Below are 22,041 nucleotides of genomic sequence, written 5' to 3' on the forward strand. Positions count from 1 at the left end.
TGCAGTGCAGTTAAAAACATACCTCTGATGCTGCTCCTAAATGAATATCGTTTATGACCATCAGAAGCTTTATGCTCCTTTTCTTTTTTCCAGTGGATTGAACAGGGAGAGGCATTTCATGATGTACTTTTCACTGATGAAACAACAGTGGCTCTGGAACAGTTTTTAACCATGTCGTTTTATAAAAAGGGGAGATATGTACACGTTACTGAAGCTAAAAGTTTAGCCTTTGTCACTAATGTAACCACTAAATAAAGACATATAGAAATCCCTACATTACAGACTGTATATGGCTGGTATTGGTAGTTTAAAGAAAAAATACACACCAGTATTCCACTTTCTCCCTAAACATTTTAAGCATCAGAGTCTTACATGTGGTTATTTCGGAAACGTTTGTACGTGCTCCTTCTGACCATGTTACTGTTTACTGTTACTGACCATATTAAGTTTAAGTGCCTGTGGGCACTTTTCCTGTCCGTGGGGGGTGGACCGTCTTTCATTAGAAGGTTAGTCTGTTCTACTCTGAGAATGTAGAGGGGGTGGAAAGTGCCCGCGGTCATTTAATTAGTATTAAAATTCGCACTGATTCCCTTGCGAAGATACGGACATAGGAATATTCGTGCGTGGTCAAAAAATGGCATAAAAACGACAAAGTGAAGGCTGTGAAAACATTCACAATGTACTTTATACACAAAGCAAATATACCCCCCCCCCTCTCAATTCAATTCAAGCTGCTTTATTAGCATGACAGATGGGTACAATCAGTGTTGGGTATTTACTTTGCTTTGAGATGCCACTTTTAAAGGTGATATATAATATCAAGGCTTTAACTTGCTTTAACTCCGCAAGTCTGAGTTCTTGTGTCTGTCCTATCCGAACCCGAAAGTATTACAATATGTATCTTTATAGCAGGTGGTGTACAGCTTTTTAGTATAGATTACACTTTTCTAAAATGTATTTAAAAAATAAAAACGATTACAATCTAATCTTTCCACGTTTGATCCCAAAATAAATCTAAACGAGGAGAAAGCTATGCTGAAAGTTTATTAAGATACTTAGAAGACAAAGATATCAATTTATGTTGCATTTGTCTGATTGTGAATCAAAAAACACATATATTTAAACCCGCATTTGCGATTTAAATCAAAACGTTATTTAAATCAATATAAATGTTTATATTGTAACGCCTAGGTGACTATTCATTGTTATTAAAATGGTGAGGTGCCACGGTGAGGTGCGCTTGCAGCTAGGTGATGCAGTGGTGGCCTGGCACGGTGAGGTGCGCTGGCAGCTGTGTGATGCAGTGGTGGTCGGGTATGTAGAGGTGCACTGGCAGCTGTGTGTTGTGACGCAGTGGTGGCCTGGCACGGTGAGGTGCGCTGGCAGCTGTGTGATGCAGTGGTGGCCTGGCATGGTGAGGTGCGCTGACAGCTGTGTGGTGTGGCGCAGTTGTGGCCTGGCACGGTGAAGTGCGCTGGCAGCTGTGTGATGCAGTGGTGGCCGGGCACGGTGAGGTGCGCTGGCAGGTGGGTGATGCAGTGGTGGCCTGGCACCGTGAGGTGCGCTGGCAGCTGTGTGGTGTGACGCAGTGGTGGCCTGGCACGGTGAAGTGCGCTGGCAGCTGTGTGGTGTGACGCAGTGGTGGCCTGGCACAGTGAAGTGCGCTGGCAGCTGTGTGGTGTGACGCAGTGGTGGCCTGGTACGGTGAGGTGCGCTGGCAGCTGTGTGGTGTGACGCAGTGGTGGCCTGGCACGGTGAAGTGCGCTGGCAGCTGTGTGGTGTGACGCAGTGGTGGCCTGGCACGGTGAAGTGCGCTGGCAGCTGTGTGGTGTGACGCAGTGGTGGCCTGGTACGGTGAGGTGCGCTGGCAGCTGTGTGGTGTGACGCAGTGGTGGCCTGGCACGGTGAGGTGCGCTGGCATATAATGAATATATTCATGTGCATCCAACACACAGTTCAACGCTAGCAACTACACAAAATCTAAAATATGAGCTCTACTTGCCACTTACAATACCAACAGTACCAGCTAACTTTAGTAGTGACATTTTCATGGATCTTTTTAACAATAAAATTTACAACATCAGACTTCAGACACAATTAAACAGGCCTCAAAAAAGTCTGGTACAAACATTTTCAGCATGGTGAAACATGGTGAACATTTCCACCACTGCGTCACACCACACAGCTGCCAGCGCACCTCACCGTGCCAGGCCACCACTGCATCACCCAGCTGCCAGCGCACCTCACCGTGCCAGGCCACCACTGCATCACACAGCTGCCAGCGCACCTCACCGTGCCAGGCCACCACTGCGTCACACCACACAGCTGCCAGCGCACTTCACCGTGCCAGGCCACCACTGCATCACACCACACAGCTGCCAGCGCACCTCACGGTGCCAGGCCACCACTGCATCACCCACCTGCCAGCGCACCTCACCGTGCCAGGCCACCACTGCATCACACAGCTGCCAGCGCACCTCACCGTGCCAGGCCACCACTGCGTCACAACACACAGCTGCCAGTGCACCTCTACATACCCGACCACCACTGCATCACACAGCTGCCAGCGCACCTCACCGTGCCAGGCCACCACTGCGTCACATAGCTGCAAGCGCACCTCACCGTGCCAGGCCACCACTGCATCATACAGCTGCCAGGGCACCTCACCCTGTCAGGCCACCACTGCGTCACACATATTTTAGCGCCATATATTTCATGGATATTATGGAATATAATGGATGGATATCTTAGTTATCTTTCTAGTTCACAGGTTTGCATGCATAATTTAATTTTGAAAGCCACTGAGACATCAGGTACTACTGTTGTATTTATGAAAAAGAAACAAAACAAAAAACATACTAACAACTGTGCCATCCTACTCCTTAGTTAATACATTTTATTATTCATAAACAGTTAACATTGTTAGCAAAATATTTTGAATTATATTTAACCCTATTTTTTCTTTAGTTTTGTATTTAACTTATTATATGATAGTCAGACTTAATGTATATTTGAACAATGAAAATATATTTTTACAAGATTTTACATTAAGCACTTAAAATTAATATGGTTAATAATAGTAAACTGTAACATGCTGTAACAAGATCGGTTAAACTGCGAAGAAAATGCTTTCAGAGAAAATGTTTCAGGTGTGAAGAACATAGATCTCCAATGCAATTTCAACCAAACCTGTTCCCACACACCCTGCCCCCACTACCATTAGAATATACACAAAGCACTCAAATCTTTCGAGCTAATGATCAGGTGACCCGAGAGAGAGCGAGAGAAACACCAAGGGGTGCGGAACCAGGGAACTATTTACATGGAAAACGGGCGATCTCCCCAGACTGTCCGCCCGTTTCACTGTTACCTGGATACCTCTTTATTTAGAACTCACTAACACTGATTTTTAGTTTAGAAGGATTCAAGTAGGGTTTTAGATGAAAGGCAGCGACCTTAATCAAGCCCAAATCATAATTGAACCCATTCAGAGCCTACATTACATTTTAGCGTTTCATTCTGAGCAGAAGACCCTGAAGAAGGGGGAGGTGTTTTTCGCTGGAAATCTCGCCTGCTTCTACTTTACAACCGGAGTGCTGGCTGTGACGAATTAAACCGGTATTACAGGTTTCAATCACAGACCATGTGACATAGGAGTCAGGAAACTAACACAGCGCCACCAGATTTGATAACGCTATAAAAACGCTATAAAATAATGTGACTTGGCACAGAACAAGTTTACAGCACAGTACAATAATAAATGCTGACCATGACTTTAGAAGCATAAATTGCCTTACACTCAATTTAAACACAAGCTGTCTTTAGCCCTCTAAGCTGGTTCATACAGAAATGTAGAGATCCAGGCTCAGAACACACAGCTTCATTAGCGAATACATATGCAGGACAACTAGAGAAGACGTTTTACAGAGGATGGATTTTTAGAAACATCCCATCAGTGACATCACTGAAGTCAACTCCTAGGTACTGTAACTGTCGTGTGGATAGTTTCACAAGAATCAGACAAAGGTTTAAGCATCGCTTGTTCTAGATAAAACTGCAAAAAAAAAAACAACAACCCATAATGTACTTCTTTGCGGCTCTGTTTGCCCAAATCATATATTCACAACGTGAAATCTAGAAAATAATATTACGTAACCAAAATCCGCAATATGGAAACAGAACCTGTGTAATTGTTGATAGATGATGTACTCGTAACATTTTTTCAAGACGAACTACAACATTTAAAAAATGACTTGTATGTACTTGATATCTCTAATCAATCCACGGGTCCCAGCACAAAACGAAAGTAAAACGCATACCGTTTCGCGCTTCTTATTAGTTGCTCAAAAGTAATTTGACCGTATGAAATGCATAATATAAACCTAGAAACATATACGTGAGCAGTACTTAAGCACTGTAGTATCGGTGTTAAGACATACCTCTCAAATACTGTAAATCAAGTTAAAAATATCTCAAGACCGATTCTGGTCATAATGAAACCATGTTTCGTGTATGTTTTCTTTAAAGTACCGAGACCAGCCATATACTGTATGTTTATGTTCCAAAATTAATATCGTTTATGGCCTTCAAACGCGTTGCAGTATGCTCCTATTCTTTTTATGCTCAGCTACTAAGATTTCCCTTCAGTGGTAAAATTAGATATGAATATTCAATACTTAAACGGGCACAGTTAAGACATTAAATATACATATACATACTGTATACAGTACAGTTTGCATACGGTAATATGTTTATGTTCCTAAATCAATCTCTTTTATGAGCATGTGAAAGGCATGGTGAATCACTGTACTTTGCATGATTGGAAACAAATGCGTGATTGCGAAATGCTGTGGTGTTACTTTTACAAAGACGGTCAATGAAAAAAAGAATGTTGACCAGGGCAATACTTTGAGTTTACACTTACAGCTTGTCCAAGGTCATTCATTATTAATACTATTAGTAATATCTTCGTTAAAGACTTTGATGGCCACAGCTCAAACATGAGAGGTTGAGCTTTATTAGCTCCACCTTGCGGAAATTCCGGATACTATTATTTTGCTTGTCGTATTATAGGAGAATTTACGGTAACTCGCGGTATTTACCTGTAGCTTGCGGTAGACTGCGTACAGCGTACCGCAAAATAATGCGGTATCGCCCGCGCATTTTGAATGGCTGCATCTGTATGTGTTAAGTCACAAAATACATTAATATTTGGTACAGAAAATTAATTATGTGCCACCAAATTAATATTAAATGCACAAAATAAGCATTTTGTGAACTAATCATATTGTTCTTAAAATTGAAAACTTTGCTTTTAATGGGAAAAATCTTATTTTTGGCCACAAAATCACTAAGAGTAGAGTTAGAAGTGTTCTTCACACGGTGAAAAAGACTGAATTTAGTCCCTTGGATGAATGATAATGAAAACTGTTATTCCTTTTGTTAATGAAATTAATATCGAGATATAGCTGGTTTTTATGCTGAACATTATTATATTAAATTTCAAATAGCAAACACTATGTATATTTCTCAAACTTTTTTCAAATAATTTTACCTGTTGTCATTTTGTGGACAAAAAAAATCATGAAATAAGTGACACCCTGTTTTTCACATTTTATTTCCAAATTTTGTGCAAAAGTTGTTCCATGTAATAAGATTTTATTTTTGTTAAAAGAAGGAATGTACTATGGCCTTTAAGTTGGGTATAAAATGAAAGAAGTACCACTTAATGCCCTTTATTTAAAAAAAGTACCATGTTTTATTTGTTTCATTTCTTCTAAAATATATACAGAATAACTCCATTCTAGAATAACTCCAGTCCTAAATAGAATATAGAGGGTTATGTAATACAAAAGGTCATGTAAGTTCATGTAAGTTCTACACATTGTACTCAAGGTACTATAAAGTCTTCAAATATGCTGTAATGTATATGTATGAAATTAAATTATACATCAATTTTCACTTCAGGCTTGGATTTCTGGGTCTTCTCCACATGGAAGTCTTTAACCAGCGGCTAGAGCAAGAGTACGATGCCTCTGTAATTGTAACAGCCCCAACTGTGCCTTACAAGGCTCTTCTTTCGTCAACAAAATCTATAAAGGTGGGTTACCTTTTTAGCTGCTTTGAATTTATTTAGTTTTAAACATAAATGTTATCACTAATTCAATTGCTAAGAATGTATGTGTATATTGTTACAAATTTAGAGGCCTTCTGTGGGAGTGTTGCATTTGGTTGTCTTTTATAATAAATAGGAGATGGAACTGAATTAAAACCAATGTTAAAAATCAGGTTCTGACATGTATTAAGCAAATTTATAATAGTTACTTTCTAAAATATCCCACTCATCATGTAATGTCCAGTCTGATCATGTTTGTTTCCTGGCCAGTCTTCAAGATTAAGTTAATATTTAAGATACTGTTTTCTTTAAGATTGATAGAATTATGTATAGTACATAGGCTTAGCTTTTTGTAGAACTCAGAATTAGCTACTCCGATCTCTCAGTGACAGAGATCACCAATTGTATCTGAAAGAGAGAGAAATCGACCATAATAGTCATTCATATAATGTAAAAGCCATACTGCAGACAAAAAAATACACTCTAAGCTGATGCTAAACTAGATGGAAACATACCAAATAAGAAAAATAAAACAAAGAGATAATTATCTTGTCTGGTGGTCAAACAAAAAACTAGACAAAATTCCAATATGTATATGGATATATCCTAATTTTCCTGAGTTTTAATTTGATGTCTTTAAATCTCAATTACTTGGTAAGTTTCTGTCTTTCAAGGAGCAGGAAATCTATTCTGTAAATCATGGCTCCTACTCACATAGATGCTGCTTTTATTGTGTGAGTTAGAAAGAGGGAAAATTATAATGGCTTACCCTCTTACAAACAGAGCTGGTTTCCTAGACCTAACATTTAACAATTGTATTCCTATATTTGCACATCTTTTACACGTCCCTGCTTTTTTGTACCCATTTAAAGGGAGACTTAGACTTAGTATAGATTGGATAACTATTATATTACTAGTATAAAATTATAAATCAACTATAATTAAGTGACCTCATTATTAAGTTATAATTATTATGTCTAAATTTAATTTACTGGTGCTTTAGTGTCTGTACAATAATCCAAAAATACCCTTTAATACACCTGGGATGTGTAACGGAATATATGTTATCAGGTGACATGCACACTCACTCTTAGATTTTGAAGTACAGGTTTAGATTGTAAAAATATCTGATACATCAACAAGCACATTGGCTTTGTAAAAGGTGTTTCTTTCACTTCTTATTGTTAATCTGTGAAGTGAAACGGTATTCACTTTGATACATTTCCTGTCTGTGTCCTGAGGAAACTGTAATTTGTAGCACTTAAAACCAGATCTGTTAGCATAACAAACCTACTTCCCTAGTATATTCTCTCCATCAGCTGATGAATCTTTGAATTTGTATAAATTCTCTAATGCCCCTTTTTATGTGGAGAAATAATGTACAGTGTTTCATAATTATTTGTTTTGCAGGAGTATGGTTCAGAGGATATTACCATTGTCAATCCATCTCACTTCCCTGATAGGTCCCAAGTTTTAAATTATTTTGAACCTGTGGTTATTGGTACCATAATTACACCAGATGACTACATTGGCAAGATTATAACTTTGTGTCTGGTATGTTTTTTTGTAATATGATAAAATATTTGCATTGAATTACTCAAGATGTAACATATTATAATATACTTATCATTCATATTAATCACATAATTGTAAATATAAATGTTTTGACTCTAAGGGAAAAATATCAGTTTTGGGGGGAACTGTCATTCTCTGATGTCTTATTATTATTTGTTTTAAATTTGATTTTCTAAACATCTTGTTCTTGACCCTAGATATATTTAGTGGAATTTAAAAGGAGCATATTTAATCTCTTCCTTATACAGAATCGTAGAGCTGTACAAAAGAACTTGGTTTACATTGATGACCACCGTGTTATGATGAAATACCTCTTTCCTCTGAATGAAATTGTGGTTGACTTCTATGACCAATTAAAATCTTTGTCATCTGGATATGCCAGGTAGGATCTGATTTTACAATAACTGTCAAAATTATCATATTTACATTGAGAAAGTAAAATGCTTCAACTGTTAACCTGTGTCTTTATGCTAGTATAGAATATCAGAACGTTGGACTGTGTCTTTCGTGTGCCAGGTGGTGATAAACAGTGCCTTGCAAAAATGTTCAGACACTTCCTTTGGTGTCCATATTGTGAAATTACAAAATGATACATATTCCTTTTTTATTATTTTGATATTATATTCAAAGCCTAAATTTTCACATTAAAGACTTCAAGGGGTGGTATTAGTTACAGTAAATATCTGCAAAAATAAAAAATGGAAAAAAAAAGAAATGTTGATTACATTTGTATTCAAACCCATGAACTCAATATTTTTGGAAACAAAATTGGAACAAAAACAACCTAGTGATTTACAAATGACATTAACTATTAGAAAACATTCACTTTAAATTTTAGAGTGTAAAAATCTGTTTTGGGTTACTTTTTATTTTGTAAAATGCACACTCAAATTTGGATTGACTTGGCCAGTCTATGATTTTTCATTTTTTTCTTCTGATGAACTCAGTGGTCACATTGGCACATTGGTTTCTTTTATTGCCATACAGCATGGTAAAGTGCCTCCTACTAATTATATACACAGAACATAAGCGGACAAAATGTTTCTGTGAACATATTCCACAGAGGATTATTCCTCTTCTTCCATTTTTAGTTACGTCATCAATAAAGACAAGTATGCCACTAACAGTGGCCATTATTTACCTCCATCATGCTTCAGGGATGAGTTGGTGTTCATTGGCACATCTCTAGTTCCTTTCTTTCTAACTTTAACCTTTCCATAACTTTGGCAGTTCTTCATCTTTGGTCTTAACTTTTGTATGTGTGAGTAAATTTCAGTTGAAGTTTTCTTTTTTTGTGTGGTAATGAGAGGTTTACATCTTGAGGTGTAGCCTTTGTAATTAGGAATTTTCAGTTCTGATGTTTTTTCTTGATTGAGCCAGACTTGACTAGTAATTATAGTTGTAATTAATAAAATAGTAGTAACTAGTAAAAAATTATAGAAGAGATAAAATTTAGTACTGGGCAAACACCAGACAGATGAATTTTAGTGTAGACAAGTGCAGGATAATGCATCCAGGTAGTAAAAATATATGTAGACTACTTATGAAAAAGACTTATGTGTTTATGGTGACAAAGTGTATATACATGTTCAAGTCAATGGGGGAACACAGTTAAAAGGGATATTGCTAGATGTTTGTATTTGAATTAAAGGATGTGTTATTAAAAATTTATAGCACACTAGTAAGGCCTCATTTAGAGTATTGTATACAATTTTTATTCACCACAGCATAGAAAAGATATCGCTGCTCTGGAATCAGTCCAGAAAGAGCAGCTAGATAGGGTGCTTAAGGGAAAATACTATACTGACAGACTTAAGGAACTGGACCTTTGTTGTCTTGAACAGAGAAGACTATGAGGCAAGGTGATGCAATTATTCAAAATTTACAAAGTTTATCACAGTGTAATCTCTAGCCAAGTCTGGATCAGAGTAACTATTTTGTCCTTTATTTGTGTCTGTAATTCAAACCATGGCAGGGTAATACAGAAACTGCAGATTATATTTTTAATTTTAAAGTTGTCTGAAGTAAAATACAAAGCAAAATAACACTAAGAGAAAAGCATACCTTTGTGTTGAATATGTTTTAAATAAAAATTAAATAAAACTTGACGTTCAACTCACAAGCCAAGGCTTCACCAATTACCTCTACCTGACGGGTAACTGTTCTGCGTGGACAAAGAATATCTACAGTTTCTATCATACACTCCTTCAAAAGCTCCTCTTTAGAGAGCGGCTTGCTTTGCTTAGCAATTTTATATGCAGGCAGGTAGCTTGCCTTTTTGCTGGCCTCTTCTCTTAGATAGTAGAAGGGCAGAAAAATACATTTTGCTGAGCCTGTAAACTAGTGGCTAGTTTGGAAGCTCTATTAGACCACTTCTCACATGACAGATTGCTAGCATAGTTAGCATGTTTGGTAGAAAAATACCAACTGAGATTGTATTCTTTGAACACTGCGACACTTTCCTTACAAATTAAACATATAGCCATATGTTCCAACCTCTGTGAAAAGTATTTTGCAGTCCATTCTTTGTTAAACACTCTGCATTCACTGTTTTGCTTCTTCAATCCACTCATTTTGGCGCAGGTTCCCTCACAGTATGATGGACCCACTCTAACTGGTGAATCAAATTGGTAAAGCAGGGTTTCCCAAACTTTTTGGGTCCGTGCCTCCCTTGACCTGTCAAATTGTCCACATGCCTCCCCTGTGTCAAAAATAAGTTCTATGGCAGTGTGATATTTTACAAAAGATTATAAATTTGAAAAAGAAATGATGGGTCAAAATAAAAACAAAGTTGATCCAATTTTTATTAGTCTTAATCATTTTCAAAACCAATAGGCTTGATCAAAATATAAAAATACTTGACAACACATTTTATTAAAATTATTTGAATGTGCAAACATTATGAAGTGGAAAAATCGGTGCAAACAAGCAGACCCCACATAAGTGGGAAAATGCGAAGAAGAAGAAGATCTTTGTAAAATGCAAATAAAATGACTAAAATGTAAAAATCTGACATCAATGTTTTTTTAAAGGGGGGAGTATTTTTGTTTGTGCCGCTTAATGGGTAGGTGGGCTTGTGTAATAAATTGTTAGCATAATTCACCAAAAATACTGGGTTGTTTTTTTGAAATGGCAATGTGCACCTCCTTTTCAACATTGACTCTTGATCTGAACTTGGATTTGATAACTGCAAGTGCTGAAATCCCTGCTTCACAAAGGCAGGATATTGGAAAGGGAAGCAGAATTCACAGAGCTCTGTTGCTTATTCCTTGGTACTCCAATAGTATGAGTTTTTTTGCATTGTGCTACTCGGTATGCTACTTTGTATGATGAAAAAAGAAATTTGCTGGGGACTATAGTTTGGTTAGAAAAAGCAGCTTTCTGTTCATTCATTAAACTTGTGCGAAAAATACTCACAAGGTTTGCTTATCAAACTACTGTGAACGGTTTCCAAATTACGTTTCAATTTATTGGGGAGCATGCTCTCAGCAGCCAACACTTTAAGGCAGACAACACACTGAGGACATTCTTCAGTGTCCACAATTATGCATGTGAAACCGAAATTCAAGAAACTGTCGTCATACTTTCTGTATTTGCGTTTCCATTTCTCTTTAGAACTAGGCTCCATGCCCTTCACGGTTTTTACTCATATTTAAAAACTTCCCAACTGCGATCGTGTTACAAAAATCTCGCAAAATGACCATTTATAGAAACACGAAACACCGAATCCGCGGTCAACTGATATGCTGCTTTACAGACTACCGACTCTCTTGCCTAGTGTCATGTGACACAATCTAGCTAGGTAGTGCGTACATTACTAGGTAGCGACTCGTACATTCTGTGTGCACGAACAGCGGGTTTTACTTTTTTACTGGCTATATCTGAGACGACCCTGACGGACAATGGCATTATAAAAATAATCTGAACAAAAAGGCTTAAGGGAAGAGATGAGGAATGATTGGCAATAGAGATACAGATACAGAACAACTGTGTATTAAAAAACTCAAATTCTAATTTGAGGCAAAAGGCTTAAAGTTACATTAAATCTTTATTATGATAAGCATTTTATGCTATTCCTATCAAACATTGAACCAAAGCAGTATTGAACTATTTCTTTAAGTGCACAAACTAGAAAAGCCTGGTGTGTTCCTATTGCTTATGTTTTGGATAGTAGGCATTACTTGATCTGTGAGGATTTGTTAAGGCCATGAGTGTTGTAACCCTGTTCAAGATCTGATCCAGCTTTGCTGTGGAGCGCAAGTAGATGGGTTGCTGGCTGGGAAGGGTACAGTAGCATATCAGACTTTGCTTCCCTGGTCCAGTTGAGCTCTTTGCTAACTCCTTTGCTAACTTCTGTCTCCTTTGTGTGTTGGCATTCCTGGGTATTGAAGTTAAAGTTCACACATGCCTAACTTCTAGACTTCTTGTTCTCTCATGCGTAACTTCCAAATTGTAGTTTTTGGCTTCCCCAATTTATAAGTCTCAGACAAAGACATACGAAAGTCTTGTCTGCCAGGGTTCTGGTTACCTAACTAAAATCTGAAATTTGCATATCACTCCTTCAGGATTTTTTTATTGAGTCTATAAGAAGAGACAGATAAAATGTTCAGTATTTGGGAAAACCCGTACATACAAGTTTGATAATTAGATTACTGAACTACTCATTCTTACTGAAATAATTATGATGCCTTATATTGTATTTTAATTTAATATTTTTAGTTTACCCTTCTGTAAGTGAATGAAGTAGGTGATGCGGCAGCACATCCAGTCATTCAGTCTTTTTCCAGTAAGGAATGAAAGTTACTAATTTATTGGGTCAAAATTTAGATTTGCTATACAAGCAATGGGAGGGGATTGTACCTCTTTTAACCACTAGAGGAGTGACATTGTTTTCCAAACCTGGACACTCAATCAATGAATGAGAATAATCTGTTTTCTATATTCTAATTCCTTTCACTATTGCTTGTTGCAATCAGAATTATGTTTTGTCTGTTTTATTATAAATTGCTCTTTTTTTAAGACCAAATAAGTGATATCTACAGGCATTTGCTCAGATATCCCTTATTATTTGAGGTTTAATACAGTTGGTTATGTTTTGAGCACAATCATGTGACTTATTAATTTAATATTAACAGAATGGTAAAGTATGGTGTTCATTGTACATAGACTATACATATGGATGATTTTTAGGTATGGTTGCACAGTTCATTGAAACTGAAGCTGAACAAAAATCCTTTCTTGCATTCCTTGCTAAGCAGTGGCCCCAAATTTATGACCTTATCTCTGGTGTTGGGGAAACTCTTCTCTTGACTTAACAATCACCAGGTCTATTTTGTTAAGATTTGTGGTAGTTTTTGTGCAACTCGTATCTCTACTTGAAAGAGAGGTTCATAGTTCTTATATCCTTTGTGACTCCACAAGGAATGCACTTGCCCTATTATTCAGGCATGTTCCAAGTGGGGATGCATGCAGACTTACTGTACTTATTAGCAAAAAATTAGTATACTTGATGGATTAATATCAAAATAGTATGATTTGCAGACCCTCCATACTTCTCCAGTGACTGTCAACCACTCTGCTTGAAAGCACCCAACTGAAAGTACAGCAAATGTTAGTTTATATATTTTCTAGCTGTTCCTCTTAATATTTGTAAGATGCATATAATCTTTGTGCATTTTTAGCTTTGACTATGAGGATGCAGGATACCAACCAGCTGACCTAATAAAGATGGACATTTTGCTAAATGGGAAGCCTGTGGAGGAGCTTGCAACTATTGTGCATAAGTAAGTTACTTTGCAGTTCCTTTACTACTGTAAACATGCACTGTGGATTCTAGATTTTAATCTCTTTTCTTATTTTGTTTGTGAAATACTTCTTAATGTTTCAAGAATGTCAAATCAAATTCAGAATTAATGTTATGTTCTTTGGACATGATGAGGGGATCTGTTCACTCTAAACTGATTATGCAGCCTCAGTGAATGAACCACCATTGGTCTCACTGAAATTGTATCTAGTGTTTTTCTTATATTGAAATAATGAAAAATAATGAAACTTCTTAGAAGTGAATGGAAAGCTCACATGCATGATTTGTTCAACAGGTAGATGCTAGTAAATAGTGATAGAAATGTTTGTAGAAGTCAATGTTTTACTATTTCCAAATTGCTAATACTTGGCAAATAAATTGTTTTGTATTTTGGTTTTATTTTTTACCTTTTACTGATTTTACTTATCCCTTTTATTCCAGTTAAGAATACCTACTACTAACACTAATTCTACTAATTACAAACAACCTACTTTTCACTAATCATCACTAATTTTCACTAATCAGTCCCTTAAGCATAGTTTACAGATGATTCTGACCACTAATCCCAGAGCTCACATAACTCATATTTCAGTCCTGTAGTTTATCAGTTGATGTGTGTATACACCCATTCCCCAGTTTATGAATTTAATTTGTTCCTCAAAAACTGCATGGAATACCAAATGTTTCAGAAAGATAATTCAAGTTCCATTCCATCTATGTAATCACTAATCACTTGCTCCTAAGGTCTAGAAAATTGTCTGATATTACTCATTTTTACCTTAAGATTACTGAATTATAAAAGTAATAACACTATTGCACGTTTATGATTTTTAGTCCCTTTAACTTACAGTACAGTGGTTAACAAGTCAAAATATATAAAATTGTAAACCGCTAAACATACACAAAACAGCTAAGATGATGGTAATGCACAAGTATTTCGACCACTCAACTTTTTCAGTCCTTTCTACCCCTTCAAGGTTTATAGACAGGGGGAATGCTTTCCTTATTTTTATTGCTTTTGTAACACCTAACAAACATTAAAATATAAACTTTGTTGCAGCAAATAATTGTATAAATTGAGCATTCATATATTGAGGGATAGGTGTATATAAAGTGTGGTTCATTTATTCGAGTACTGAAATACTGAAACAGAAATTAATGTAGTGTACATCCATCCGTCTAATTTGTAGCTGCTTTTTCCAATACAGATTTGCAGGGGAGCAAATACACCTTGGATGGAATTCCAGTCCATTGTATAGCAAACACTATAGCAGACATTACAGACACACGTACACTAGGGCCAATTAGCGTATAAGACAATTATCTTACCAGTATGTCTATGGACTTTGGGGGAAAAAAATGGAGCATCTGGAGCAAAAACATATGAACACAGGGAAAACGTATAAACTCCCCACAGATGCATGCCAGGAATTGAACCAGGGCCCCAGTGCTGCAAGGCTAATCAGCACAGTGCTACCATGCCACACCATGTAGTGTACAATAAAAATTAAATTAAAACTACACTATTTCAAATAATTACTGTTAATAATGCTAAAAATATCCAGGACTCGGTACAGCATATTTTAGTTTTTTTATTTTTTCTGAAGAATATTTTCTAACACATTAAAATAATTAATTTTAAGTTTCAGTGCTTAGAAATAAAAATATCACAGAGAACTAAATTTCAATTTAGGATTTGTAATTCAGTAAAATGAGAGAATTGGTCAAGGGTCTGAATACTTTTGCAAGGCACTGTATATAATGGTTGTGCCTAGTGGACAATTTATTGTATGGATGGCCTGATTGAAGTATATTAGGTTTGTCCTGCCATAACATTTGAGTTTTCATACACCTATGCAGTATTTAATGAGTTGTCTTTGGTCTTAAAATCTCTGTGGGGTTTTAGACCATTTATGGAAGCAACTTTTTAAAATAACTATGTTTTCAGGCAAAAAGCATATACTGTGGGCAAGACAATGTGTGAACGACTGAAGAACTCCATACCTAGACAGCTTTTTGAAATCGCTATTCAGGCAGCAATTGGCAGCAAAGTTATTGCCAGAGAGACGTAAGTGCATTTCTTTTATATATATATAGCCATATACATTGTGTGCATTTTAGTGGGTCTATTTAATAACAATATCTCACACTTTACGTGAATACCCTGAATGTTTCAAGTCATAATACTGCATTGCATTATGTTATTTTTGATTAATCTTCTTCATCCTAATTTTCCTGTGCCGGGGAAGTGCACTCCAAAGGTTGTCCAATAGTGTGACTGGATGTGTGATGTATTAGAAAAATAACAATTGCATATGTAAAAGTGTTTTTATGAAATATTTTTTTATGAAAAGCCTCTTCATATAATAGAATAGTACATACTACAAAAGTTAACAGATTACTATCCAAATACTTTATTAATGACAATTTTGAGACCATTCTATTTCTATTATGTCTATTAGAATCTGCTTAATAGGGGATATAATATGGAATGGCATATCTAAAGAAATTAATATTATTAATTTCCGGATCTAAATATATTTATGTACAGTGGATATAAAAAGTCTACACACCCTTATTGAAATTGTAGGTTTTTGTGATGTAAAGCCAGAAATCAAGATAAATCATGTCAAACATTTTTCCATCTTTAATGTGACCTTGCAACCAACAAAATTCTAGAGAAAAACAAATAGATAATTATTTGGAAAAATAATTAAAATAAAAAAACCTGCAAAACCCTGGTTATATAAGTGTGCACACCCTTTTATAATGGGGGCTGTAGCTATGTTCAGGGCTAACCAATCACATTTCAATAAGGGTGTGTAGACTTTTTATATCCACTGTAGCTCAGAGTATTACCGTAGTCCACTTCCTTTGTAAACATCTGCATCAATATGATGCATTGACTTGTGATTACTTGAAAACATTTTGCCTGCCCTTTTCAGCTATAGCTGCTGAGCAGTTTGTTGGCATAGTGGCTTCAGTGCATGACTCGCATTCTGGAATTTGGGATTTGAATCCTGCTCATGGCATGAGTTCTCCTTTAACAAATACTAAAAAAGGAAATATTATGGACAAAATATTAAATTGTTTGGAATTTCTACATATCGCAACATATGAATGGACAAACGTGTATACTGTCAACAATGGAAGTAATAAACAGTTCACCTGGTTTAGTCAAGTCAATTCAAAATACCTTATTCATTCAAGTGCAGCATTTAAAGACAAGCCTTTACAACAAGCCTTAAACCGAAATCGTATATATTATAATTATAACTGAGATTAACAAAACGGTATTAAAAAGACTGCTGAAGCTGAACTATAATAACGTATCTGATATTTATTAACAATATGAATTTATTAATAACTAATAATTTCAGACTGCTTCTAGTTTTAAATTGTATTTTGTTCGGGGTGATTTGTCACCCTTTTCACAACCTTCGTTGGTTAAAAAGCCTATTTTTGAGACGGGGTGTTCCAGACCATTGTTTAATTTGTGAAGCTCCCTCTGTATTTCCTGTTTTCACGCAGATAATAAACTACAAACGCAAGTCTTTTCGAAGGTGGAAAGATGCTGTGTGCTCAATAGCTCTTTCTCCACAGTATGCATTATGTTACATTTTTAAGCATCAGTCGAAGCATTCTGAAAGTCTGTCAGAATCGTAAAAAATAACCAAATAGTGTAGGTGAGACTGCTATCTGTCCTGGTGGATTTACACTTATAAAAACATTCCAATTATAATGCGTTACGGAAGATATTATTAATAATATTAATAATAAATTAAGTTGAACGATCTGTAAGCTGAAGAATTATAGAGGAGACACGTTGAGTCTTTTCTTTTCAGTTTGGAATTAACTTTTACTTATTCCATTGCAGCCGCTTTATGTAACACAGCTCGGTACATCGTTAACAGATGGTTGTCACAAAGGCTAAGAGTGTTACAGACAGTTCTTGGGGGTGGGGATGGATTTTCAGTAGCATGCCCTCTGTTGTGTTTGTCGTTCTTTAACAAAAGGCAATCAGCAATCAAATGTCCTGTTGTTTCTAAACACTCATTTTTCCATACTGTAGTTTTGAAACTTGGAACAAAGACGTGCCACATGCATACAGTGCAATGCTGTATAGTTTTAAAGCCACTACAGTACAGCTTGTGGGAAATACATTTATTTGTACTGTATCAAAGTCTATCTCATTCACAGCGCCCAGCATTACAAACTCTGGGCATTTCATTACCTATTGCAACAGTATCGACAGCAATGAAGTTAAAAGGAACATGTCAAAATGTTTCCAAAATAACCACAAGTGAACGAGTTGAGTTGAGGGATTTGATAATAATAGACAAATTATAATCATAATCCCAAATTGTTTCATAAAATTATTATTTAATGATTTAGAAGTCGGCGATTCAAAGCTCGAAGCCCAGTGGGTGCAGCACGGTGCAGCAGCAGCAACAATAGCAACAACAATAATAAATAGTGTGTATTCTTATAATTATAACCAAGAATAACAAAACGGTATTAAAAAGACCCCGGAAAATGAAAAAGATTGAATCAGTTTAAAAGTATTAGCTGTTATTAATAAATTCATATTGTTAATAATTATCCGATACGTTATTATAGTTCAGAGTCATTTGTTTGCTTATAAAAATGCCTATTTATGAGACCACAATTTTTCAGATGTCAATAACTTTGCAAAAAATGACACTGTGCCTTCAAACCACAGGCATTTAAAAGATCGCGATTTGTGAAAATTACCACAGCTTTTATTTAAACAATATCCAGTACCTGGTTGCATTTTTAGAAACCGCTTGAATAAAGCGGATCCCAGGTGTAAGCGACTTCATAACACGAGAACGTATTTATACTACATTTTTTATGCATCAGTTGAAACCTTCTGAAGTCTCTCATAAAACATACAAGTGTAACAGAATTGTATATGTAATCTCTATGATTTAAGTGCCAAAGAGGAATGGCTTAAAAAGTCTTTAAGCTGAAGAGTGATGAAAAATACACAGCTAAAAAAGTTGGGTGCTTTTTCTCTGCTTTAAAGGTACCCTCCTCATGCAAGAGTTTTCACTTCGAACGTTTGCATACCAACTAACATGCAGACACAAACTGAATAACAATACAAAATGTATTTGCAAGAATAGCGATTACAAGCGTTTAAAAAATGTGCTTGCAAGATCTCAGTAATACACCGTTATATCAAAACTAACACTCTATGGGCACTACACTGTGACTTCACGGGGGCAACGTCACATATCTAAATTACAGCTGGATGCAATTTTACTTGCCTCATGAAACCAAAAATGCAGACATATCAACATTTAGAGCGCAGCAGTGGCAATGTGGCTAAGGCCGGAAGGGTGCCGGTTCAAATCCTGTGGCCGGCAGAGGAATCCTACTCCATTGGGCCCCTGAGCAAGGCCCTTAACCCCAACTGCTCCAGGGGTGCTGTACAATGGCTGACACTGCGCTCTGACCCCAAGCTTCTCTCCCTTTCTGTGTGTCTGTGTTGTAGGCATCCTCTCACGAGGTACCAGTAAATGTAGGGGTTTTTGCCTTTACTGGGACAATTATTAATTCTAGCAGTAAGTCACAAAATGATTGTTTTGATGGCTATTAGAATCAACCTTGCGGGATAACTCAAACAACGCACACACACAGATACTAATACACGAGAATACATTTATTAATGCATAAAATGTGCATATAAACATAACAGATCTTATAGTGAGGGTTAGCAGAATACAAAAGGTATATATTCAATCAGGAAGAGTTACAAATACCAAGAGGGACATACGTTCAGTATATCATTTATTTAGACCGTTTCATAAATGAACTTGGATTACAACTTCTACACTAGATACTCAAAAGCAAGTACATCACTCATAGGAATTAAACTGATGTCAACTCAGGTTGAGGTAACAATTGAATTCTTGAGCTGTAATGCAGAATGTTGAATACTCATCCAATCTCTGTGGATTCAGATCTCCCGCGGACACAAACAGCGGCAGGCTTGTTGCTGTGTCCAATCGGCGCTCTCTGGCTCGGTGCCAGGCAGTGTTGTTGCGGCTTGCGACGTGGTGGGAGAGATTCCTGCTGCGATGCTAACCTCGGGTGGATCCTTTGGTTACGCACTGGCAACCTCCGTTCTCGACTCTTAGAACAAAGGAAAGTCCTGCACTCGGACACACTGGCCGTTACGTGGTAGTCCGGGCTGAGTCGGAGGATGTTCAGGAGGAATCTGGGGCTGAGAATGTCCAGGAGGCACACCGGAGGGGCTCTGTGCTGCCTGTTTTACCTGGAGGAACCACGGTCGTTCATTGGTTGAAAGTTTCATGGGCATCAGAGACCCATGTGGGGTTAACCTGCCCTACCAGTTCCTGATTGGCTGATGATGAGTAACAATGCACACTGACCTTAGAGTTGTAAACAACTTGGGATGAGACTCCCTTGGAATTTCCCAGACTTGAAGGTGCCAGAGATGACCATTTATTAGGATTGCTGGAGAATCTCAGCATTGGGAGTTGTTCCTTATCAGGACACTCTATCAGCTAGAAAAACACCTTAATTGTGAACCAAATGGAATGGCCTCTCTGTATCAAGCACCACTGAGATGAACAAGAGAGGGACTGGCAAGGGAGCAGCAAACTTAATTCCTGTCCTTTAATAAGCCTTGCCGCTACATATCCCCCCTTTTTGAAGGTCATAAGGTCCTGAGACGTTGTTGTCTTCAAACCAAAACAGGGTTAAGTGATGTCCCTTGTATCATTAGAACATTAACGTTAAATGTCCACATTACTCCTCGAGAATTCATACAGGAACCAGCATTGGAAACAAACGTGATGAATAACATCTGGAGTATGTATAAACAAGGTAGGAGACATCATCTCAGTCTAGGCATCACACATCAGGAAGTTCACTGTCAATATCTGATACCTCTGTAGTAGGCATGTATTTAGGAAGAAGTCACTTCCTTTCTTTGACATGCTGCCTTTGACTCATTCATGCTACCCGGAGTACATCTTGATGTGAGAGCACAGCATCCAGAGTACCCTGCCAGTCATGATCCAGCTACCCAGCAACAGTGTTACAATAACACCGGTTCCTGTTCCCAGCCCCCCTGATGAACCACAACACTCTGTTGGGCACCTGCCAGGGTGGTTTGGAGGTTTGTTCCATTAAAAGTAAACTCACTACTTATACCTCTTCAAGGTTTACCGTTTCTTGGATTTTGCTACCAAATTCAACAGTGTGGCACCTGAAGGCATCCACAACCTCAAGTTTGGTCTTATATTGTCTGGTTCTAGACCGTGCAGTGTTAAGTCACCAAGCTGCACTGTGGCCTCCTTGGGAACTTACAGGAAAACTGTTTCATTGGGCAGCTGCATTGTGGTAGCTGTATCATGCCTGTCATAAGTCATAGTGACAGTTAAATGTGGTGTGCTGACCAGCCATTTACTTCCCACCTGCTCTTCATGGGGTTCATTAACCTCCCTCTGCTCGTTAGTAGCTTTACCCCCTTCATTGGTGGATCATTTAGACACAGCCAATGGATAGCTTTGGTAGCCATACCCATCTCAAGATTTGGAACCTAATTCAATCTTGGATCGCCTTCTGGGTGAGCTACGAGCGATGGGGTGGTTAACGTCACATGCTCCTCTACTGAGAAGAGTGGAATCAAGTGGATTGGGAATTGTGCCATGGCTAGACAGTGGCACTAAGCTCCCTTAACAGGTCTTGTGTCAACATTCTGGCCTGTTGCACACAAGCGTAAACTCACTGTATAACACCGACAACTGGTTGGGGAATAAGATTTAACCCTGTTGCATAGAAAGGTGCCTGTAGGGTTTTCCCTAGGCTTTCCAGCTTTTGCTGCTGTTGATACAGTCTGTCACTACCCTCTGGCATTTCTGACTGACACCTGCCTTCTTGGGGCAGTCAGGGTGAGAGTGTTAGTAGCAAACAAACCTACCAAAAATAGCAAATTCACAATAGTGGCAGCAGTAATCAGTCCTCCCAAAAGTCTTTTAGGGTGGCTGATCTCAGTCATCTCCTTCTGAGTGACTGTCGCCTTTCTAAGCTGGCGCAGCATGTACATGGTGTCTTTCTCAGTATGCCATGTGGCATCTTGGGCACCACCATCCTGGAAATCTGGGGAGATCTGATGCAGCTGCTGATGCTGCTCCTCCGTTTCCAGGGCATCTGCTTTTTCGATTTGTTCATGCCTGTGCTCTAGGAACCCTGCTGGGGGTGGTACAGCGGTAGAGCATGCCTGACCTTCGGCGGAGTGGTCATCTGGAGCACCTGAGTGATCTGGGATTGTTACCCCATTCTCACTGTTCAGGTCCACCCTGCACACTTCCTGATTGAGGAATCCCTCTATCGGCATGTTTACAATCGTTCGCTGGGTGTGAGTGTAGGACACCTGCTCGCTCCCCCCTTCCCTCACTAGAGGTTCAGGGATCTGCCCCAGCACTGGGATAGCTAGTTCACGGTCTTTGAACTCACTATCACCCACCAGGCCCATGTCAGTGCAGGTTGG

General features: G+C 37.8%; 1 protein-coding gene across 3 annotated transcripts in view; it reads left to right on the forward strand.

The window, feature by feature from the left end:
• Positions 1-22,041, forward strand: part of guf1 (GTP binding elongation factor GUF1) — a 41,863-nt gene that overhangs the window by 14,536 nt on the left and 5,286 nt on the right. For 2 of the 3 annotated variants that reach the window (XM_088923082.1, XM_088923101.1), the window contains 5 exons: positions 5,968-6,100; positions 7,526-7,669; positions 7,939-8,072; positions 13,372-13,473; positions 15,442-15,561. In XM_088923082.1, coding sequence (XP_088779208.1) covers positions 5,968-6,100; positions 7,526-7,669; positions 7,939-8,072; positions 13,372-13,473; positions 15,442-15,561 — 633 coding nt within the window. The remainder of the gene's footprint in view (positions 1-5,967; positions 6,101-7,525; positions 7,670-7,938; positions 8,073-13,371; positions 13,474-15,441; positions 15,562-22,041) is intronic. The other variant, XM_088923092.1, reaches the window with a different exon arrangement.

Source organism: Atractosteus spatula, chromosome 1 (assembly GCF_055471065.1).
Source record: "Atractosteus spatula isolate fAtrSpa1 chromosome 1, fAtrSpa1.hap1, whole genome shotgun sequence".
NCBI lineage: Eukaryota > Metazoa > Chordata > Actinopteri > Semionotiformes > Lepisosteidae > Atractosteus > Atractosteus spatula.